At 49.3% G+C, this 20,204-nt stretch overlaps 2 protein-coding genes across 2 annotated transcripts in view; one reads left to right on the top strand and one right to left on the bottom strand.

The window, feature by feature from the left end:
• The window catches only part of cacna2d4a (calcium channel, voltage-dependent, alpha 2/delta subunit 4a), a 101,513-nt gene extending 91,877 nt beyond the window's left edge, over positions 1-9,636 (top strand). The window contains exons 33-41 of the mRNA XM_036518513.1: positions 1,705-1,775; positions 2,016-2,091; positions 3,149-3,201; positions 3,434-3,489; positions 3,911-3,931; positions 5,346-5,463; positions 8,169-8,284; positions 8,604-8,686; positions 9,374-9,636. Of these exons, the coding sequence (XP_036374406.1) occupies positions 1,705-1,775; positions 2,016-2,091; positions 3,149-3,201; positions 3,434-3,489; positions 3,911-3,931; positions 5,346-5,463; positions 8,169-8,284; positions 8,604-8,686; positions 9,374-9,469 (690 nt within the window). The 3' untranslated portion in view covers positions 9,470-9,636. The remainder of the gene's footprint in view (positions 1-1,704; positions 1,776-2,015; positions 2,092-3,148; positions 3,202-3,433; positions 3,490-3,910; positions 3,932-5,345; positions 5,464-8,168; positions 8,285-8,603; positions 8,687-9,373) is intronic.
• A 3,069-nt stretch (positions 9,637-12,705) lies between these two features.
• adipor2 (adiponectin receptor 2) overlaps positions 12,706-20,204 on the bottom strand; it is a 36,260-nt gene continuing 28,761 nt past the window's right edge. The window contains exons 5-8 of the mRNA XM_036517603.1: positions 17,851-18,037; positions 17,127-17,314; positions 15,655-15,848; positions 12,706-14,393 (exon numbers count right to left, since the gene is read on the bottom strand). Of these exons, the coding sequence (XP_036373496.1) occupies positions 14,265-14,393; positions 15,655-15,848; positions 17,127-17,314; positions 17,851-18,037 (698 nt within the window). The 3' untranslated portion in view covers positions 12,706-14,264. The remainder of the gene's footprint in view (positions 14,394-15,654; positions 15,849-17,126; positions 17,315-17,850; positions 18,038-20,204) is intronic.

The raw sequence follows: 20,204 nt of genomic DNA, 5'->3' as shown, positions 1-20,204 counted from the left end.
CTCTGTCTCTGCCGCAGCATTGGCTGTTTCACAGCTCTCACTTCCAGGTCATCACCTGACCCTCTGCCTCACAGAGTGAGTCAGGCAAGAGGACAGCTGCTGTCCGTCACACGGGAGGCTGTCACCAGCCAGCAGCACGGAAACGGCTCTGAAACCCGGAGATGTTCCGGGCTAATAATTACAGGAAGCACAATGTGTTAGAATTAAGATATGGAAGACTTGCAGAGGAGTAATCCGAAGCTTAATAAGAACAGCTGCAGAACGTGAAATAAACTCAGCTGTGGGTGGAGAGTGAGCTGGATAATCACACTTCGGATTTTGATTAATTATGAAGGTGCTTGACAATTAAAAAAGTTGCAGAGAAATCACTTCTAACGGTTAGTTGTGCTGTAGGCACGGAAGAGCAGGCATCTGATCCGGCCCAGACAGGATTCTTCATTCCCCTGTGGAAGCTGTTGAGATCACACCTGAAATGGCTCTCTTTGTTTCTCGCCATGGCTGTGTGAAGCCTCGCTAAACGTTATATTCCAGAATAACCATCTTCTCTGCTCCACAGCGCTGAAATGTGTGAGTCAGAGGGAAAGGGCGATCAGATATGGCCAAGTGAGAGAGGGGGAGGAGGTGAGCGAGAGAAACAGAGAGAGACAGAGAGGGAGGGAGAGAGAGAGAGAAACAGAGGGAGAGAGAGAGAGAAAGAGAGAGAGAGAGACAGAGATAGGGAGGGAGGGAGAGGGAGAGGGAGAGGTTTTGAAAGAATAGGGAGAGAAAGGGAGGTGAGGAGGTAGAGAAAGACAGAGGGAATGTGAGGGAGGTGGCAAGAGATGGGGTATGAAGGATGTATGGTGTTCGCACACACACATGCACACACACGCACACACACACACACTGAGGGCCCCCTGATGTGTGCGACTGCACTGCTTTCTGTGGAAACTGCAACACGCTTTAAAATGAAGATCCAGATTAACGAGGCCCTGCACCCGTCCCACCTGCCCTGCTTAGACTGAGGCATGTGTGCTGAAGTATTACTGTCCAATACCGGAACATATGCAGGTCCAAATACCTTCCATCTACACTGGAAGCCCTCAGTTCAAAGACAAGCCTTGTTTTCAGCTCTTGTCATTTTGTGAATGTCAACAATAATATAACAAGTAAGGTTCTCTCTTTTCTCATATCATGCTAATTCATATTTAAGTGGCATGTTCCTTCTTTTTGGCAAAAAATGTTATTTAATCTAAACATCTGAAAATATTAAGACTGTTTGAACATACAGCTAGTAAAAACCAGGACAAGGGAAAGCTTGACATTTGTAAAGTCAGATCCAAATATAAAAGAGCTTCTCCTGCCTGAAGCAGTCCGAGCCACTCTGAGGAGCTGGTTCCAGTTTTCTTAAAGCCTTTATTGTGAGGGTAACTCCAAAACAGGGTTCAAAAAAGATACACAATAGGAGCAAAGGGCAGTGGTTGGTCTCAGACTGCCTTCACCAGGGCAAAGCTCTACAGGCCTCAGAATGCCATCTCCTAACACCTTCACTGACCCTGGCGTGGAGCCCACAAAACAGAAGTGACCACAGCAGAACCAACCACCCCCCCCCACCCCCCCAACACACACTGCACCCTGGGTAGCCATCCGCTAACAATCGTCCATCGTCTGTGGTCCGTTGGTGGTTCCGTGGGTCACATGACCACCCTGTGTCTGTCCCTACAGGTTGGGAAGTTCCTGGGAGAGCTGGAGGGAGCTGTGATGTCACGCCTGATGACGATGGGCATGTTTAAGAGGTAAGACCCGAGCCCTGGGAATAACCAGACTCTGCTTTTGTACAGCTGCAATGGTAGATGTTTCAGAGAGGCACTTACTGTCACCACTATCATTAGACCTGTTGTGGTGATGTATGTATGCCCTATTGGGAACAATAGCATTGCTGATTATCTGAGTGACAGTATATGAGTTTATGCGTGTGTGTGTGTGTGTGTGTGTGTGTGTGTGTGTGTGTGTGTGTGTATGTCTCCTCTTTCCAGGGTGACGCTGTACGATTACCAGGCCATGTGTAAGAACCCACACCACCACGCCAGCAGCGCACGGCCCCTGATCAGCGTACGTCTCTGCTTCCTTATTAGACAGCTCAGAGCATCAGCGCAGAACCCCATCCCACTGCACACACTTCAGCTGCACAAAGTGTGTAACTGTCAGCACCTGTCAAAGGTTTGGACACACCTGATTAAGATAATGGGAAACACGCATTCAAAGACATTTTGATCTAAAGACTTGAAATTTGCTCCTTGGGCATCAACTTCGCTATTCATATTTGTCTACGTGTGAATTTCCTTCCAAAAAAATTATTTTTAAAAAATATAGATATAAAAAATATTTTTGGCCACTTTGATGAATCTAAAATATAAGATTTAACACCTTCTTGGTCACTGCATTATTCCATTTGTGTTATTTCATAGTTTTGATGTCTTCACTATTATTCTAAAATGATAAATTTTATTAAATTTATTATGTAAATGTTATTGTAAAATGTGGAAAATAGTAAAAATAAAGAATAAAAGTTGTGTCCAAACGTTTGCCTGGTGCTGTATGCTAGCATCTCAGGACCTGACCAGTCATGCATCACTGAGGTGGCCTGTCTCAGAGTGGAATTCTGGGAAACATGCCCTCTGCGTCATCCAATAGGAACGCTGACCTTCTGCATCATGTGACACGCTTGCTGTGGCCTCCCTGCCTGTGACGGGGAGTGTTTGGTGTGGCACAGCGGTGACATTTCCTGGGGATTTGGCGATTTGTCGGTGACATTCTGGGGCGCTGCCGTGTCCCGAGGAAACGTGGTCATTGGACAGTGCGCTCAGAGCCCCAGATTAGCGACGTTAGTCACTGTCATCCGTGAATTCCTGTTCATTAGCTGCACTAAGGTAACAGGCAAACAAACCAGTCTGAGCGGGTTTGAGGCAGCAGCAGTCCCCGAGAAGTGTGCATTAACCTTGGCCGTTGGCAGAAAATTACAACTGCCATCTCAGATGAGTGGCACTTTTTTTTGGAAGAGGGGGGAGCGGGTGTCCTAGAAACACCCCTCGAGGAGCTGCTATGAAGAGCAGGGAAGGTTGACTGCTGCTTGGATGATTGAATTTCTTGTTTTCTCTCTTCTCTGCAGCCCCTCTATGCCCTGGTGTCGGCCCTCAAGTGGTTCCTCTCCAACTTCCTGCTGTAAGTGCAGCAAATGGAGCCTGTCCTAACACCGCAGTTCTGATAAAAGCCGCTCTGCCTCAGACTGCTGCCGTTCCCTCTGAAGTAGACCACGGCCCGTCGTACCCACCCATGTGGCTGAGTCTGGGCGTGTCCAGTCAGGTCTCACTCACTCACCTGAGGGAGGACGGTGCCTCCGAAGGTTTGCCATTGTGTCACCACTAAAATGCTCTCTCCTGTCTTCCTCTTCCAGCTTTTTACTGGAGTTCAATATCTGTGGGCTGTGGCATTCTGACCACCTTGCAGAAGGTAGGTTGAGTTACTGGTGCAATTCAAATAGCATCTTTTAGACAGGAGATATCACTCTGTGTTTGTAAAGATGGATTAAGACACTTGGGCCATGGGTAAATCAAATACATATGTTAATAGGAACATCAATGAGATGTGTAACATTGTGATGGATTATCACTAACAGAGATGGATGTAGCAGGCAGGCTCGTGACCTCCTGTATGTCCTGAACGCATTGCACTAACCGTGTGGCTGCTCTCTCTCACCGTCTCTGTCTCTCCCACATGCTGTTACCTCATCCTCCATCCCCCCTGCCTGACATCACAAACCATCACCTCCATGAACCTGCCTCCATCTTCATGTACCGCCTCCACTCGTGGTCTGTCATCCAATCGTGCGCCCAACTCCGCCCCCCCTTCCACCGTGACCCCTCCCACACAGCCAAGGCTGTGTTCCATTCATGTAAGTATCACCCCAGCCACACACCTCCCCTGCCATCCATCCGGAACATTCCCTGCGAAGCATTGAGTGGCAGCACTGAGTGTGTGTGTGTGTGTGTGTGTGTATATGTGTGTATATGTGTGTGTGTGTATGTGTGTGTGTGTGCGTCTATGCGTATGTGTGTGTGCGTGTGTGTCCTGTGAAATGAATGAACCGCAGCACAGCACGTGTGATTTGTGTAGGGGTGGAGTTCCTGCTTTTATGTGTGCCAAAGGTTATCCGAGATATTTACGTCCACGGAAAAAAACAAGTTATAAATAGTATAGCTGCCAGTCTGACCTCATAAAAGAGATACACCTTGAAAAAGGCCTTGTCTTATTGCGTGACAGCATCCGAGCAGGCAGGTCAAAGCAGCAGTGGCTACACTTCCATCTATGGTCTCAGAGTCAGAGCGGAAAGGTGTGAATGTGTTTCTCAGGAAAACGAGAAAAGATGTGAGATTACAGCAGCATCTGCAGTATCTAAACCTGTTCTCTCTCCCTCTCTCGCTCACTCTATTCCTCTCGCTCTTTCTCACCCTCTTCTCTTTCACATTCACGATCTCTCTGCCACACACACACACACACACACATGCATGCAGGCTGTATTGTTTTAATGACGCTGTGTTCAGCAGTCCCGGGGGTGGTCAGAGTCTGTGTGCATCTCTAATAGAACAGTCTGCATAAATAGCAGTCCTGCTTCCCAAAGTGGACTTACGTAAGACGGTGTGTGTGTATGTGTGTGTATGTGTGTGTGTGTGCGTGTGTGTGTGTGTGTGTGTGTGTGTGTGTGTGTGTGTAGAGTGTGGGTGGCTCTGAGATTCACAAAAACAGCGCAGAACTCTCCCTCACATACAGTGTGTACAGTAGCAGAGCCCGTGAGGAGGAGGAGAGGTGACTGTGGGAATTAGTGCTGATGTAATCGTCCACATGCAGCTGGACTGATGTGTCTGCATTGGTCACCGGCGTGACTGCTCCACCTGCTCACTGCAGAGAGCGTGGGAGTGTGTGTGTGTGTGTGTGTGTGTGTGTGTGTGTGTGTGTGTGTGTGTGTGTGTGTGTGTGTGTGTGTGTGGAGGGGGTTGAGTGTGGGCCATGTCCACCAAATTTTCTACTCCAAGGCAAAGCCATTCCTGTCTTCTTCTGTATAAAGGGCATAATATTCAGTAGTGTGGAGCTGTAGCTGTAGGACCCATGTCTAAGATTAGGTGGCTGTGGGCGTGTCTACACGCATGTATTTGTGGGTGTGTCTAAGCGCATATAGCTCTGAGCGTATCTTAGTTTGCGTGTCTAAAGGTGTGTTTAAGTGTGTTTGGCTGTGGGCGTGTCTAAGCGCAGGTGACTGTGGGCGTGTCTCCAGATCTGTGTTCCTGACATCGGTTGCTCTCTGTCCTCAGCTCACAAGCACAAGAAGGTGGAGCTCATGCAGCCCTGTGACACAGAATACCCCAGCTTCGTCTACGAGCCGTCCATCAAGGAGACCAACAGCTTCATCCAGTGCGCCAGGTGTCAGAAGTAAGAGCACCCCACCGCCTCGCACGATCACCACACACCCACAATCCTCTCTGTCACCCCCTCCTGTGGGACAGGCCCTGAGGCTCCCCCCGTCTCTGCACCCGAGGTGCATCATGGGTATTTAAGGAGCCTCTCACGGTTTCCTTCTCCTCTCTCCACCCACCATGCTCTTTTGCATATTACTCACTCACAGCACAGATACTCTACATACTGACCAGATAGTCGGCTCAATGTGCTTCACATCAGACGTTCTCTCTCTCCCACTATTGAAGCTATGAGCGTTCTGATTTGCTGGCTCCTTCCTGAATATATCTAAAGGGGCATTGCCTAAAACATAATGTCCTCAGCTAGCATAACTAAACAGATGTGAATGGACCTTCTTGTGACCCGCTGAAACCTCCTAAACATGGCTTCAAAGGACAAAAAAAAAAAAACAAAGTTGAAAATCTGGTCAGAGTAGAGCTCTCACAGAGCTCACATCAGAAGCGGTAGCTGCTCACCTCTGTGATACTCCGCCAGCCCTGCTTCAGTCAGCCTCTGTTTACTTCCTCTTTGAAACAGAACAAATCCCAGACGGGATTACAGAGTACGGTGTGAAAGCTTTGAGCATTTTTCAGAGGAATTAGCTTAATGTTGGCTCGAAGCACTCTTAATGGTCAGAGGATTCTTTCTTTTTTTTTTTTTCTGTTCACACCGTTAATGGAATCTTACAGACCAACAAAGGAGAGCATCTTTACCGAGCTGGAGGAGAACGGTCCTCACAAAGTCAGAGCGCTGCTGCCATCCTGTGGCAGAGTTGTGTTAAACCCGAAGAGAGCTGAATGTCTGAGCTCTGATGTCACTCAGTCACCTGCCCTCTCACTTGGTTTTTTAATACAGCCTGCCATGTTTGTGCGTGTGAGTGGGGGGTGTGTTAGATCTTAGAGAAATGTGACAGAGAGACAGAGAGAGAGAGAGAGAGAGAATGGAGGCCTTATGAATTTTGCCAAACAGTTGGATATTTCTGTCCACATTTGAAAGCCTGACAAGCACAGTGTTATTAGATCTTTTACATGTTTTTGAAATGCTTTCTGCTTACCTCAGAAACCAAAACATCTCCAGCTGAGCACTGTGAATAATCTCACGCTGAAACACAGGTGAACTTCTGGTCTTGGAGTTATTCTGGCGGCCACTAGGGGGCAGGTTTTCACCAGGTTTGAGGTTCTGAGAGCAGTGAATTCCTGAAGCTGATTGGTCAGGCTGGGAGCTGTCTACATTATCAAACCCTTTAAGCCTTCCACACCGATCTAAGAGGAAGGGTGTCTCGCAGCCTTTTGTGGAACCTTTTCATTGTTCTCACAAAACTGGGTGAAACAGGAAGCTTTCTGCTTCCTGTCAGCTTTGTGTTTGCCCATGGGCTGCACATTAAGTGAGAGTTGATGGTTTACACTCTGAAAAGGGTTACTCTAATCTTTCAGAATATTTTTACCAGTACAGAACAGTACGTGCTGAGTTCAGTGGTGTAGTGTGGTGTAGTGATAAGGAGGAGGGCTCATAACACAGAGACTGCAGGTTCCATTCCCAGCTGTGCCACTGCCTATGTACCCATGGGCAAGATACGTCACAGAAGTCACCTCAGCCGATGTCCAGCTGTAAAAGAGGTCAACAAGTGAAAAGAACTGTAAGCCATGTCTCCTGTCCTGGATGAGCACGTCTGCTAAGCAGGAGTAATGGAATGCGTATAAAGGCTGCTTTCTGCCAGACATGGACTGTTTCACACGCGGATGTTCTGGAATCCCGTGCTGGCGTTCCTGCCCGTAGGTCGTGCGGGAACTGTAAACTGCAGCAGGAAAGAAGACCAGGAGTGGGGGGGGGGGGGGGCTCACACCCCGGGGGAAACGTCTGAGTTTAAAAACAAACTCCCTGTTGGCCTCGGCTGCCCACTGACCCAAATCTGAGTTCCCAGCATGCAGTGCAGGAACCCCCACCCCACCACCTGCTCATCCCATTCGTCGTTTTTTCTCCCTCTTCCCCTAACTGTGGAAAAGAAAGCAAAAAATCGTTGAATAAAATTCCGCGGCTGCAGCGTGGCGGACAGTGCTAATAAAGTCTGAGAGGAAGCCGTGCTTCCTGAGTGCGGGGTCTGCAGCGCTGCGGTTTCCACATCGAGGAGCGTTTCTCTCAAACCCGGCTCGGCCCAGCGTGCCCCGGCCCGCCCAGCAGCAGCCCCCTCTCCCCACAGCTGTAAACAGCGGCATTCCTCTCCCCACCCTCCTCTGTCTCCCGGGGCTCAGTTTTCCACCCAGTGGAGCTGGACACCGTCTGGACAGACCAGCATTCACCCAAAAAGACCCTGTGGCATTTGAGAGACCCCTTTTCACCCGCAGAGACCTTGACACACCTTGCAATGGGCATGAGGCACCCAGCATAGCGGTCTGGTCTGTATGGGGTTTTGCTGATGACAAAATGATGACATTTTGATGGATTTCACTGGATAAAAAAAACACACTTGCTCAACTAAGAATACTAGTTCAGTCACCACTAAGTGGTAATTACACTAAACTGTGCTGAAATGTAATAAATTAGTCACTTTCTCTCAGAGCAGCTGGGAAACGTCTTACATCCTTCGTGTGCGAGGGCGCCCTGAAATCACGGCAGACAGTGTTCTCATTACGAAGCACAGACAGTGTTACTGCTGTTGTTACGGAATTTTTTTTGTCTTCTAGAATGTTCGTGTTGCAGCAGATCCCCAACAGCAACCTGCTGATGGTGGTGGTCCAGGCAGACTGTGACTGCAGCCGCAAGTACTCTCCCATCACACTGGAGCCGAAGGAGGTGAAATATATCCTTCCCCTGCCGGCTGACGGGAGCACTCAGAGCCCCGACAGCTTTCCTTGCTGTGTGTCTCAGGCCAGTTCTTTTACATTTAGTCATTCTGCAGATGCTCTTATCCTTTTAGTGAATGGTGTTTATCTTACCCTTCAGTAAGTGGTGTTTATCTTGTCCTTTAGTGAATGGTGTTTATCTTATCCTTTAGGAAAAGGGGTCTGTCTTATCTTTTAGTGAATGGTGTTTGCATGCTGCTCTCCCCTATTCCTGGCGGAGGTAGGTATTCTTGTTCTCCTCCGCTGATTCGCTGTTAGTCCTTAACTCCGCCCCACATAACGCCTCAGTCAAGTGTGACAGGATGAGATCACAGAAGATCCGGAGACGGCCGGACTCCTGCCACGCTTTCCACCCCGAGGTCAGTCCCCTCTCGCCTCTGATTGGTCGTCTCAGCAAGGGACTGGCTTTTCAGCCAGTGAAATTTGTGACGTGTCAGAACTGATTCAAAGAAGGAAACAACAACACAATCCAGGTTGAACGCGCAAAGGATAAGAAATCCAAAATGGCCGCCCTAGCGCTTGGACCACACCTCCTGTTTTTGATGAGCACCGCAGTGAGTGTGTTCCTGCCATCTGAGCAGACAGTGGTCTGACTGCAGCCACATGCTTATGAGATCAGCAGCTGAATGAAATCCATAAAACTGCAGGAAAATGGAGCGTCACTCCCAGTTTGCACGCAGTGGTAGTTTTTATTGCAGCAGTTAGTTTATTACATTGTCTTTGATGGGATTTTTGTAAGTCAACACCCCTGCTGCGTGCGTGTCCACATCCGAGTGCAGCGGTTTTCTCTCCGATTCAAACTCAGATAGTTCCGTACTAAATATGACCAGACACACAAGAATTGAGCACCAACAGTCTGAGACTTTGAGGTGCTGGGTGAAGAGGTTTGTGCTCGTAAGACGTAACGCACCTGTGAAACACTCAGACATTTGTGTAACCTGTATTACCAAAACATGCTTCACTTCAGTAATACATTTGCTTTCAGTTATGTTCAGAAAAAAAAAAAGTACATTTTCACATTCTCATTCTGTTGCTGTTGATTGCAGGAAAATGCCAAAGACTGCGGTGGCGCGTCAGAGATCTCCCTGTCCGTGGCTCTCTTCCTGGCCTCCCTGGGGACCTCGACGTTGGTCCTCCGATGACAGACGGGGCGAGACCCCGCCTCCCCATGTCACCCGAAAAGGCAGAAACTGACATGGGAGCAACTGACTCTTTTTATCTTAAGTTTTGAGCTGAGTAGAATGCCAGCCAGCACAGAGACTGCTGAATGACGTTACAACGGCAACATGGCGGACAAAGGCCATCCCTGAACCTGCACAATGAGCACAAACTAAAGGGCTTCTCACAGTGTCTTACCATGCCATTCACTTTCTTTGCAAAAAAAAAAAATATATATATATATATATCTCAGAGAAAAAAGGGACATGCTTTGGCTGTGAAAGGAATCTCAACGCGTATGCAAACACAGATACTCCCGCGGAGAGGTTTCACATGCGACGCATCGTTTAGCAAATACAGTGATGTCATAAATAGCTAGTCAATCCATGCATGTAAATCTGTAGCATTAGCCGTGGGAATGGAGCTTTGAAAAGAATCGCTCTGAAGCAGGACTGTGGATGAGGCGCTAACGCAGGTATCACTGAGGATGAAAGATGTCTCCAGTGAATACATGAATTCTGCCCTCTACTGGACATTGTCTGACAATGCAGTTTCCAGCGTGTGGGATTGCACCCATGCTGGAAAAGAGCAGAATGCTCACAGGGGATTTGTTGTGTTACACACACACACACACACACACACACACACACACACACTGGACTGGGCTTGTTTTTAGCAGCAACCAAACCCAAAAGCTGCCCCCCACAAATCAGCTGAAATCTGTGACGTTCATCCATCCCTGTTGGTTCTATTCCTGTTTAAGAAAAGCAAATTTCATGTTTCTTTATTTTGTGGGCTAAATTTATACTATTCCTCAAGGCTGTCAGGGCTTGAGATATATGACACAGAGATGTAAAGAATTAGATGAATTAATAGGCCCTGCAGCTAAAGTTGAGATTATGTGAACATGTAGTTATTGTCCTCGATAGGTCTGTCGGTTGCTTTCCAGAGGGCAGTGTTTGAGAGCGCTCCCAGGCAATACCACACGACATGGTTTTCAGATCCCTTTGGCTTCCTGTAGCAGTGCTTTTCAGTGCAGCTGTGTGGTATCACTCCATCAGCCTATGGGATGGTGAGAAACTGTGCTGGGTTTTAGTCTACAGGCGTGCTATTGGATAGAGGGGGTAGGAGGCAGAGTTATTGCATACTTCTTTTTTTTTTTTTTTTGCGATTGGCCAGCTGTCACAAACTGCTGTGACCCACAAACTGTAGAGTCTCTCTCACAATAAAGGCGATTTTTCCTCTGAGCTTCTGTGGAAAACCATCCTGCTGTACATCTGAAGGAGAGCGCACAGTATGCAGCATACGTAAAAGAAAACTTAAGGGTGCTTTAGGAACTATTTCAATGAAAATGTAAATAAATTCAATTACAATAAAAATGCTAGAAAAAAAAAAAACATCTAAGCTGCAGTTTCTTTGTTGCTACTGGAAGATGCATTGATGGATGTGTTGTATGCTGTCAGCCTTAGCTGATGCATTGCACTATGAATGTAAACCTGTGTAAAACTCATAAAAGTTTACTGTGTTTGCAGCATGGCAGTATGCCACAGCCCTGCTAGAGAACAGTACAGAAGATTCCCACATGCTTTGTGTCCCCTCCCATGATGTGAGCCCACAGTTCCCCTGTATCCTGTCCCCGCGCCCCTGGTCGGTAACCCTATGCCCAGGCGTGGCCCAGTCGGAGCCTGTCCCAGAGCCCCTGGTCAGTAACCCTATGCCCGCGCGCGCCCCTGGTCAGTAACCCTATGCCCGCGCGCAGCCCGGTTGGAGCCTGTCCCCGCGCCCCTGGTCAGTAACGCTACGCCCGCACGCAGCCTGGTTGGAGCCTGTCCCCGCGCCCCTGGTCAGTAATGCTATGCCCGTGTGCGGCCCGGTCGGAGCCTGTCCCTGCGCCCCTGGTCAGTAACCCTATGCCCACGCGCAGCCCGGTTGGAGCCTGTCCCCCTGGTCGGTAACCCTATGCCCACGCACGGCCTGGTCGGAGCCTGCCCCCGCGCCCCTGGTCAGTAACCCTATGTCGGCGCGGCCCGGTCGAAGCCTGTCCCCCCGCCCCTGGTTGGTAACCCTATGCCCGCGCGCAGCCTGGTCGGAGCCTGTCCCGGCCAGCTGCCAGACCCAGGCGAGACAGCCGAGGAGCCGCTGTGATTGGGCAGAAACGGCAGACGACAGGGGCTGAGAGACAGTGACGTGACGGGAGAAGCAGCATCATCAGTGCTGCATGAGCGGAGAGGCACAGGCACTGTGCTCAGCCGAGCGGGGTGGGAACACCTGCATACGCTTCATACATTCAATGGTACGTTATCTGTGAAAAAAACTTTAATCCGAAGTTTCTTTCAAACATTCATGCTTCAGTCTGTAATAGACACAGAAAAATAACACTTACCAAAAACATCTAGATTCAAAAACTTTTATTAGAACAATACAGCAGATATAAAGATCTATCGCAATCACACACCCTTTCAGAACTATACGTGTGCTTCAACAACAAACATTATGCACTCTGCAAAAAGAGAAATAAAATATATATATTTAAAAAAAAAAAACAGCAGTTTCTTTGAATGCGTCTGTTAACTTAAATTTCACAATGAAACAAGGCCTCAACTCTGGAAGATGAGAAATAGAATGCAAAGCACCCCTATGTGGGAAACACCAGGACAAACACAAGAGAAAGAGAATAAGAACACCGGATCCCACAACAGTGCACAGTACTGCCCCCTGCAGGCCGTCCCCAGAACAGCGCTGGACCCACCATGGACTCTGCTGGGCTGGCCTGTGCTCAGTCCTCAGGATGTGGAAGGAGAGGGCCTCTCTTTGTTTAAAAAAGGTGAAAACTCACCACAGCTGGTGTCTGGCGCAGACCGTACTCGAGTGCCGTTTCTCGGTAACACACTCGCAGGAACCTGGCACAGCTGGTTACCAGGTGATGTCTCCTCTGGTTCTCCTCTTTGCCGGGAGACTGGGGTTCAGACCCGGGTTCGGAGTCCCGGCTCCAGCTCCGCCGCTCGCTGTCAGACTCTCTCTGAGGGACACGAGCTGAAATGGCGGCCACGGCGGCCCCAGAGTCACGCTCACCCCTGCAGGTGCTTTGCCGGATGTGTGCGTTTTACGTGTGTATACGTGGACACACACAGCAAGCCGGCGCACAGACCGGGCACAGACAGGGGGACAACGAGCCGTCGCACGTATGCAGCGCAATCTCAGCGGGCCCTGGTGTCCCAGCACAGCGTACGGCCTTCTCACTGTACGGGGCGGTTATGCTCCCCAAAACACCATCTCTACAACCCTTTTCTTATCTCAGTATATCTGAATGAAAATAAACTAATTATGATTTTAACAAAATAGAATTAAAAATAAAGTATTTTTTGATGCGCTCCCTCATTCTGCGTGTTGTGTTCTCAGCCAATCGTCTTAAAAGCAGATTAGCATAGCTCCGCCCAGGCCACTTGCCCAGACGCTCCTGTACGCTTCTGCTTTGGTGTATCTGAGCTCTGCAGTGGGACAGAGCCCTCAAGCAGAACTGTGGAAAGGACTCAAAGCACAGGGAGGTCTGTGTGTTTGTACGTACTGCAGGCTACAGGGTGACACCCAGTGATGGTAGGAGAGGAACCAGAACAGGTCCTTCAGGGAAGTGAACCCTCCTCAAATGGCCACATCCCTTGACCTCCGACACAGACCCAGCTTTCTTCCTGTGATGAGGGTACGGGGGTTCCTGGCAAAGTGCTGGGGGTGAGAGGAGGGGCACAGTGACGCCACTCTGACCCTGTGTGTGGAGCATCTTCTTCAGTGCATCGTCTCTTTATGTTCACACAGCAGACAACACAGAGACTCAGACAGGAGGAGGGTACACTAGCGAAGGCCCACCGCATGACGTGTGTCCACTGAAACTGGTGGTTAGGGTAATAGTCTTGCTCTCCCGTTACTAAGACCCTGAAAAAGCCCCCGAGCTGCACCGCTCTCCTTTACGAACTGCTGCCAGAAAAAGGTGTGCATTTTATCACAGGCAGGCCACGCCCCTCCCTCTGAACAGCACTGACCCCAGGGGAGGTGTGGCTGCTCTGTGTCAACCAGGACTCTGACCAATCACAGGCCAGGCTTGTCTTTGGCTGCTCCCCTCCCAACATCCCTCCCCCTCTCAGGAAGTCTCACCTTAATGTGCAAAGTCAACTTCAACAGTGTGTGGTATTCCAGCAGACCCCTCCCTCTTACAAAAAAATGACCGCTTTGACATGATTTTGCTTCTTGGCTCTTTTCTTTCTTTTAAAATCTTGGTTCATTTTAATTTGACTTTTTTCTTATAGCTTTAACATTTTTTTGATTTTGTTTTTTTATATATATAATACAAATCTATATAACCCAAAGTTAGAAATCTTATGTACATGAAAAATCAGTTTAAAAGCACCCTCCCCCCTGTATGGAAGAGAGACAAACTCTTCACACATACTTTTTTGCCTTTTAAATTTGTCAATAAAACCAAAATGTTTCTCTCGTCTTATTTTTAGCATATTGACAATTATAATTATGACTCTGCGACTATTATAATTTATTAGTATCTATACATATGCTTCTTTTCTGAACCTTAATGTCTCCCATTGGTGCAGTTTATTAAAAAGAAAAAGACAAGACTTAGGTAGTTTTCCAAAAGAAAAGAAACCTCGTCCTTTAATGTCGTCCTCTTGTTTCATCCTTGTGGATTTAAAAAAGACGTGTTGCTCGCCGGTGGTCTGTCTCCCCCTGGTGGCGCGGTTGAGCGGCGCGTTTCGGCACCCCAGAGGCCGGCGCTCACAGCGCACCCTCCTCGGCACACCCGGCCCCAGCGGTGTAGCGGAACTCCTGCAGGTTGGACACTCCGTGGAAGTGCACGAAGGCCCCCGCCACCACCAGGATGTGGAACAGCTGATGAGAGTGGAACTGAGGGGGGAGAGACGGAGAGACGGGAGCTTTACAGAGAGAAAACCTCCTCTTTTCACCAGTACATTCTGTATCAGAGTTAAGGTGCAACAGTTTCACTGAAAAAGTTCCCCTTCACTGAGAGTCCTCAGACCAGCAGTGACTGGTAGTGACCGCTCCATATTAGGAGGAAACTCACTGGCGCCATTAGGAGTGTGAGGCTCCACGGAGACTTCCATTCCAGAACAGAAACCATGAAACACTTTCCGACAAGAACCATCAGACAACATGGTATTTAAACAATACCTCTTTAAACATTCTGACACTCTCTCTGAGACACGCACACTCTCTCTGAGACACGCACACTCTCTCTGAGACACAGGAGGCATTAGGGCCACAGAGGACTCTGTGTAGCTCACACTGCACACTGACTTTTCAGGTCTGACATCTGCTTTGTTTTCCCCTTGTAGCTTTTTTTTTTGTTTTTTTTTAGCTTTTCTCCTTGGGTAACTGGGAGAACCTAATAGCTATTATTTTTCTGCATGAATCTTCACCCATTAGTTTTTTTTTTCCAATAGCTTTTAAAGTGGCTGGCTGTGTTCCAGAAGATGAGATGAGCTCGTGAAAACAGCAGTGTCAGTGAAGAGGTGCTTTTGTTCACCACCCGCACACCGGAGTGGATTCTGCACAGCGTAACGGAGTTAAGCTACTGCACAGACAGAGGAAAAGGAGGTTACAGCACATTACTTATTCATGGCCATCATCTACATAACCTGGATTTCCTCCCCACGGTGTTTAAAAAACACCCCCCCCCCCCCACAGAGGGTCTTTTAAAATAGGCTCAGCAGCTGAGGAAATACAGGCACGGCCCAGAGGCTTCTCTACACAGCTAGCACTAATGGAGGGGAGACGGGAGAACACAGGCCACGGGCCGGCTCACTGCCAGCAGGGGGCAACCCTTACACGCACACGCGCACACACACAGACACACACACACATACTCACAGACACAGACACACACACACACAGACACGCGCGCACACACACATCTGGGTTCAATCAGCGGAACCCAAAATAGTTTGGGGGCCCCTTTACAGGAACATGGTCAGTGCTGTTTTTAGTGCTGAGAAGGGTAGAAAGAGAGGCTAACTCCACTCGCACATGTCTGTCTTTCCGTGTGTGTGTGTATGTGAGTGTGTGTGTGAGGCTTTGAGTCTCTGTGTGTGAGAGAGTCTGTGAGTCTGTGTGTATCTGTGTGTGTTACAGTGGCGGTCAGACGCACCCAGATGTCGCACTTTCCCGGGAAGAACCTCTCAGGGATGCGGGCGGCATACAGACAGGCCCCAGTGATGTAGAGCGTGGCCATGAGGAAGAGCCAGCCCATCTGCCCCATGGTGGTGGCTCTCAGGAAGCCCTCTGAGATCACAAAGTGCAGCGTAGGAACCACACCACTCAGGCCCAGCCCCACAAACACACCTGAGAGGGAGAGACAGAGAGGGGGAGAGAGGGGGAGAGAGGGGGAGAGAGGGGGAGAGAGGGGGAGAGAGGGGGAGAGAGGGATTGCATTTTACCTCACTTTTATTGGCACATTTTGAGAACAAAAAAAACAAAAAAAAAACATTCACATCCTCTGACCTCTTAAAAGAGAGTATCAGACACAGATGTACTTGCACTTTTTAATCATCCAGCAGTCATTCCATACTCAAAAATGAACAGAATTAAACAAATAAAAATACAAATAAAAGCTAAAGCAAATAGACTGAGTCTGAAAACAAACTTCCTCCAGAGATCAGAGATGTGATATTAGGTAAATATCATGTGCGCTTTCACAGAGCTTTCTCCAGCTGCAGCCGTTTAGCCTTGCGGAGCGGAGCGGAGCTGTGACCCCCCCCCCCTCCCCCTCCCCCCACCACCAGCGAGCTTTAATGGCCTGTTAGAGAGCAGACTCCTGGCCTGGCACCACGCCTCTGCCCCTAACAGCCCCATAAACGTCAGCACGGCCTCGGGGGATTCTACAAACTGCCTCCGGAAAACGCAGCAGCAATTGATAAAGCAGGATACTGTCTCAGGCCAATTAGCTACACAGAGCAGTACTGCAGCCCCAAGTCAGGCACCACAGCAAGGACGAGAAACAAGAGGGAAGGGAGGGGAGGAGGAAGAGGGGGGAGAGGGAGGTAGAGAGGGAGGGAAAGAGGAGAAGGAGGAGGAAGGGGAGAGGACAGAAGGAGGCTAGCGAGGAGGGGGGTGTCACTCGCAGGCCGGTTGCGTGCGGAGAGCGTGGTGACTCAGCGGGAGAGAGTGAGGAGCTCCGGAGGGACACAGCGTGAGCAGCTGAGCTAATGAGCGCCGCAAACATCAGCTCAACACAAGACTGCAAATTACTGCAGCGCCATCTAAATACTCACCAACTAACATACAAATACAACATTAGAGAGGAGCAAATACGTCCCTGCGGAACTCGGCGGCAACTATCTGACAACACTTAATACATACAGTATCACACACAGATATACGCACCAACACACACACACACACACACACACACACACACTTAATACATACAGTATCACACACAGACATACGCACCAACACACACACACACACTTAATACATACAGTAACACACACACACTTAATACATACGGTATCTCACGTATGCACGCGCACACGCGCACACATAGACCGACACACATATATATGCAGACAGAGACAGACACAGAGAGACAGACAGACAGAGACAGACGGACGGACTCACCGGCCCTGACCCCGCGGTACTGCGGCGTGGCGAAGAAGTCGCACTGAGACACGGTGATGGCAGAGATGCCCAGGATGCAGACCACGATCAGGTATATGAAGCAGGGCTGCGGGGAGCAGTAGAAGGAGTAGTACAGCCAGGGCACGAAGGAGCCCATGATCAGGAAGGCGATTCCCGAGTAATCCAGCCTGCAGCACACACACACACACAGCAACACCCTCAGTATCCCACAATGCACTCTGCAGTCCCCACTTCATCCCGGCCTTGATGGATGCCGGACAGTGATGGCCATGAAGTGGGCCCTCAATTCCATTATGCAAATGACCCCTGAGCCAGACACGTGATCAATACTGCTATTCGGCGCTGAGAGGAGCCGCAGTTACCGTAACCCTGGAGACACCAGCCACAGCCTGCCCGCAGGAGCAGAGGTCAGCTGGGGGTATGGGCTCACCCACAAGCTCAGAACCTACAGGCACAACACCAGGTCCAGCACTGCGGTACCCCGTTCCCACTGTAGAGCTGAAACCAGGCTGGCTCATTATAGCCCTTTCCCACTGTACAGCCAGGCTGGCCTGTTATAGCCCTTTCCCACTGTACAGCCAGGCTGGCTCATTATAGCCCTTTCCCACTGTACAGCCAGCCTGGCCTGTTATAGCCCTTTCCCACTGTACAGCCAGGCTGGCTCATTATAGCCCTTTCCCCCCTGTGAGGACGCACGACTTACTTGGAGAAGACGCGGGACACGGCCTCCGAGTGGCAGTACACGGTGTGGAAGAGCCAGGAGAAGGACAGGCAGAGGATGGCCCCCAGGAAGAACATCCCAATCACTATCTTCTCCTGGAACGGGGCCACGAACGACATGTTGGGCCGGAACATGTAGACGATGCCCAGACAGAGGAAAAACAGACAGCCTGCAGAGACAAAGGGGGGGGGGGGGTGAGAACAAGAGAGAGAGGGAAGGAAAAAGAGAGAGAAAGAAGGAGAGGGGGGAGAGAGAGGGAGAGAGGAAGAGAGAGAAGGGAGGGAGAGGGTTAAAAATATGCAGAGACACAACATCATTTTCCTAAAATAATTCAGATCTACCCACAACTCAGAAACCCTCCCAGACACCCTCTTGGGAGAGGAGAAAACATGCGGAGTCTGAGGACCCAGGCTGGTTTTATTTTAAGTGTGTGTGCGTGTGTGTGTGTGTGTGTGTCAGTTGTTGCAGATACACTGTTTATGTTGTATGCTTTGAAAATATCCAAAGTCATGGTAATTAAGCAAGCTGAAATGAACTGAACTTGAGAGGGAGACAATGATAGAGATGGAGTGAGAATGAAGAAAGGGTATTATGACCGCACCGAGCGGTCTGCCTGGGGCCATGGTCTCTCTCTCTCTCTGCCCTGCAGGGGGACGGTTCAGTGATCACATGACCGTTTAACAGGACGGTCAGTCAGTCTGAGTCAGACCAATCTGGGGCCTGGTCTGGCCCACATGTCAATCAATAACAACGTCTGACGTGTAATGACAGCGACTGAATTGCAGTGACTTCAAAGCCACATATTTGAGTTGTGCTCCAATGCAGCTGAGTGCAGCTGGTACCTCCTTAATGCTCAATTCCTTAACTTATACTTTATTTCTGGGCATTAAACATGAACAATATGTACCTAATTAATGACTAATTTAATAACTACTTCATTCATCGATCAATACATTCATAACTCATATATTCACACATATTCTGACAGAGAAATAGTTTAATAGAGAAACTCAGTCCAGCCACTTATGCTGCTGATCAGGACAGCGTTCAGCCCTGAGAGGACCTCTGTGTGCAGCTGAAGCACACAGCCGTGATATCCATGTCATAGCATCAGCAGCAGAGCACAGGAACCGGCACGCGAGGCTATTCCATTACACAACATGCTGAAAGACCACCACACAGGGGGAAAAAGGAAACCGCTTAGTCTGCAGGTTACAGTAAAACTGTGTCTTTCTGAACACCCTGCAACTGAGTATTTGACAAATATTATCAAGCGTCCAGTCCAAAAGAATAATTGACTATTAAATTTGGAGAGCACAGAATGCAGCTAACCATTTTTTATATTCTGCAGGAATGATCTTTACCGTCTCATAGTGCAGCTGGACTCAAAGACATCCAGTTCTCATCTCTTTAATGTAACACATTTCAAGTACAAGAGCAATGCCAGGACTCCACACTAGGGGGCAGTACCAAACAGTTCATGTGCAAAATCTGCTCATTAGTTCACTTTCTACACACAGCATGTTTGTGCATGAATGTGCTGACAATGTTATTCAGTTAACACAATGAATAAACAAATACATCATAAAATCATAAACACTCACAAAACATGGCCCTGGGGTTTTTTAAGCAGCAGAAAACCATCATCAGTCTTCTTTCAAGCAACAATATTTTAAGATTCTAAATACCTCCAGATTACCTCATTACCTCTCATCACCCTAAACCAGCCTGTAATGGCCGCTCGTGCCACACTCATTTCTTTTGTTTCCACCAGTATAGTCTACTCTTAGCCGTCACTCGTTTTCTCTTTTGGTCTCAGTCTCCCATTCCTCCTCTTTTCTATATCTCACTCCTCTCTTATGGCCTCCCTCCCCCTCTCCCACTCCCTCCTCTTCTCCCCCCCTTTCTCCCTCCCTCTGTCTCCCCCTCTCCACCCTGTCTCTCCCTCTCCACCCCCACCCTCTCTCACCCTCTCACCCCCTCCCCCTCCCCCTCCCCCTCTCTCACCTTCTCTCCCCCCCCCGTCTCTCCCTCTCACCCTCCCTCCTCTCCCCCAGGCCCTCCTGAGTGTGTGTGTCTCGGGCAGCGCGGTGCTGCTGGGGTCCGAGCAGCCTGCTGTGTCTGTGTGTCTGTGTAGCGCGGTGCTGCTGGGGTCCGAGCAGTCTGCTGTGTCTGTGTGTCCCAGGCAGCGCGGTGCTGCTGTGGTCCGAGCAGTCTGCTGTGTCTGTGTGTCTGTGTAGCGCGGTGCTGCTGGGGTCCGAGCAGCCTGCTGTGTCTGTGTGTCCCAGGCAGCGCGGTGCTGCTGTGGTCCGAGCAGTCTGCTGTGTCTGTGTGTC

The sequence above is a fragment of the Megalops cyprinoides genome, chromosome 23 (assembly GCF_013368585.1).
Source record: "Megalops cyprinoides isolate fMegCyp1 chromosome 23, fMegCyp1.pri, whole genome shotgun sequence".
Taxonomy (NCBI): Eukaryota; Metazoa; Chordata; class Actinopteri; order Elopiformes; family Megalopidae; genus Megalops; species Megalops cyprinoides.
The sequence above is the reverse complement of the archived record's forward strand: the minus strand, read 5'-3'. Positions and strand labels throughout refer to the sequence as shown.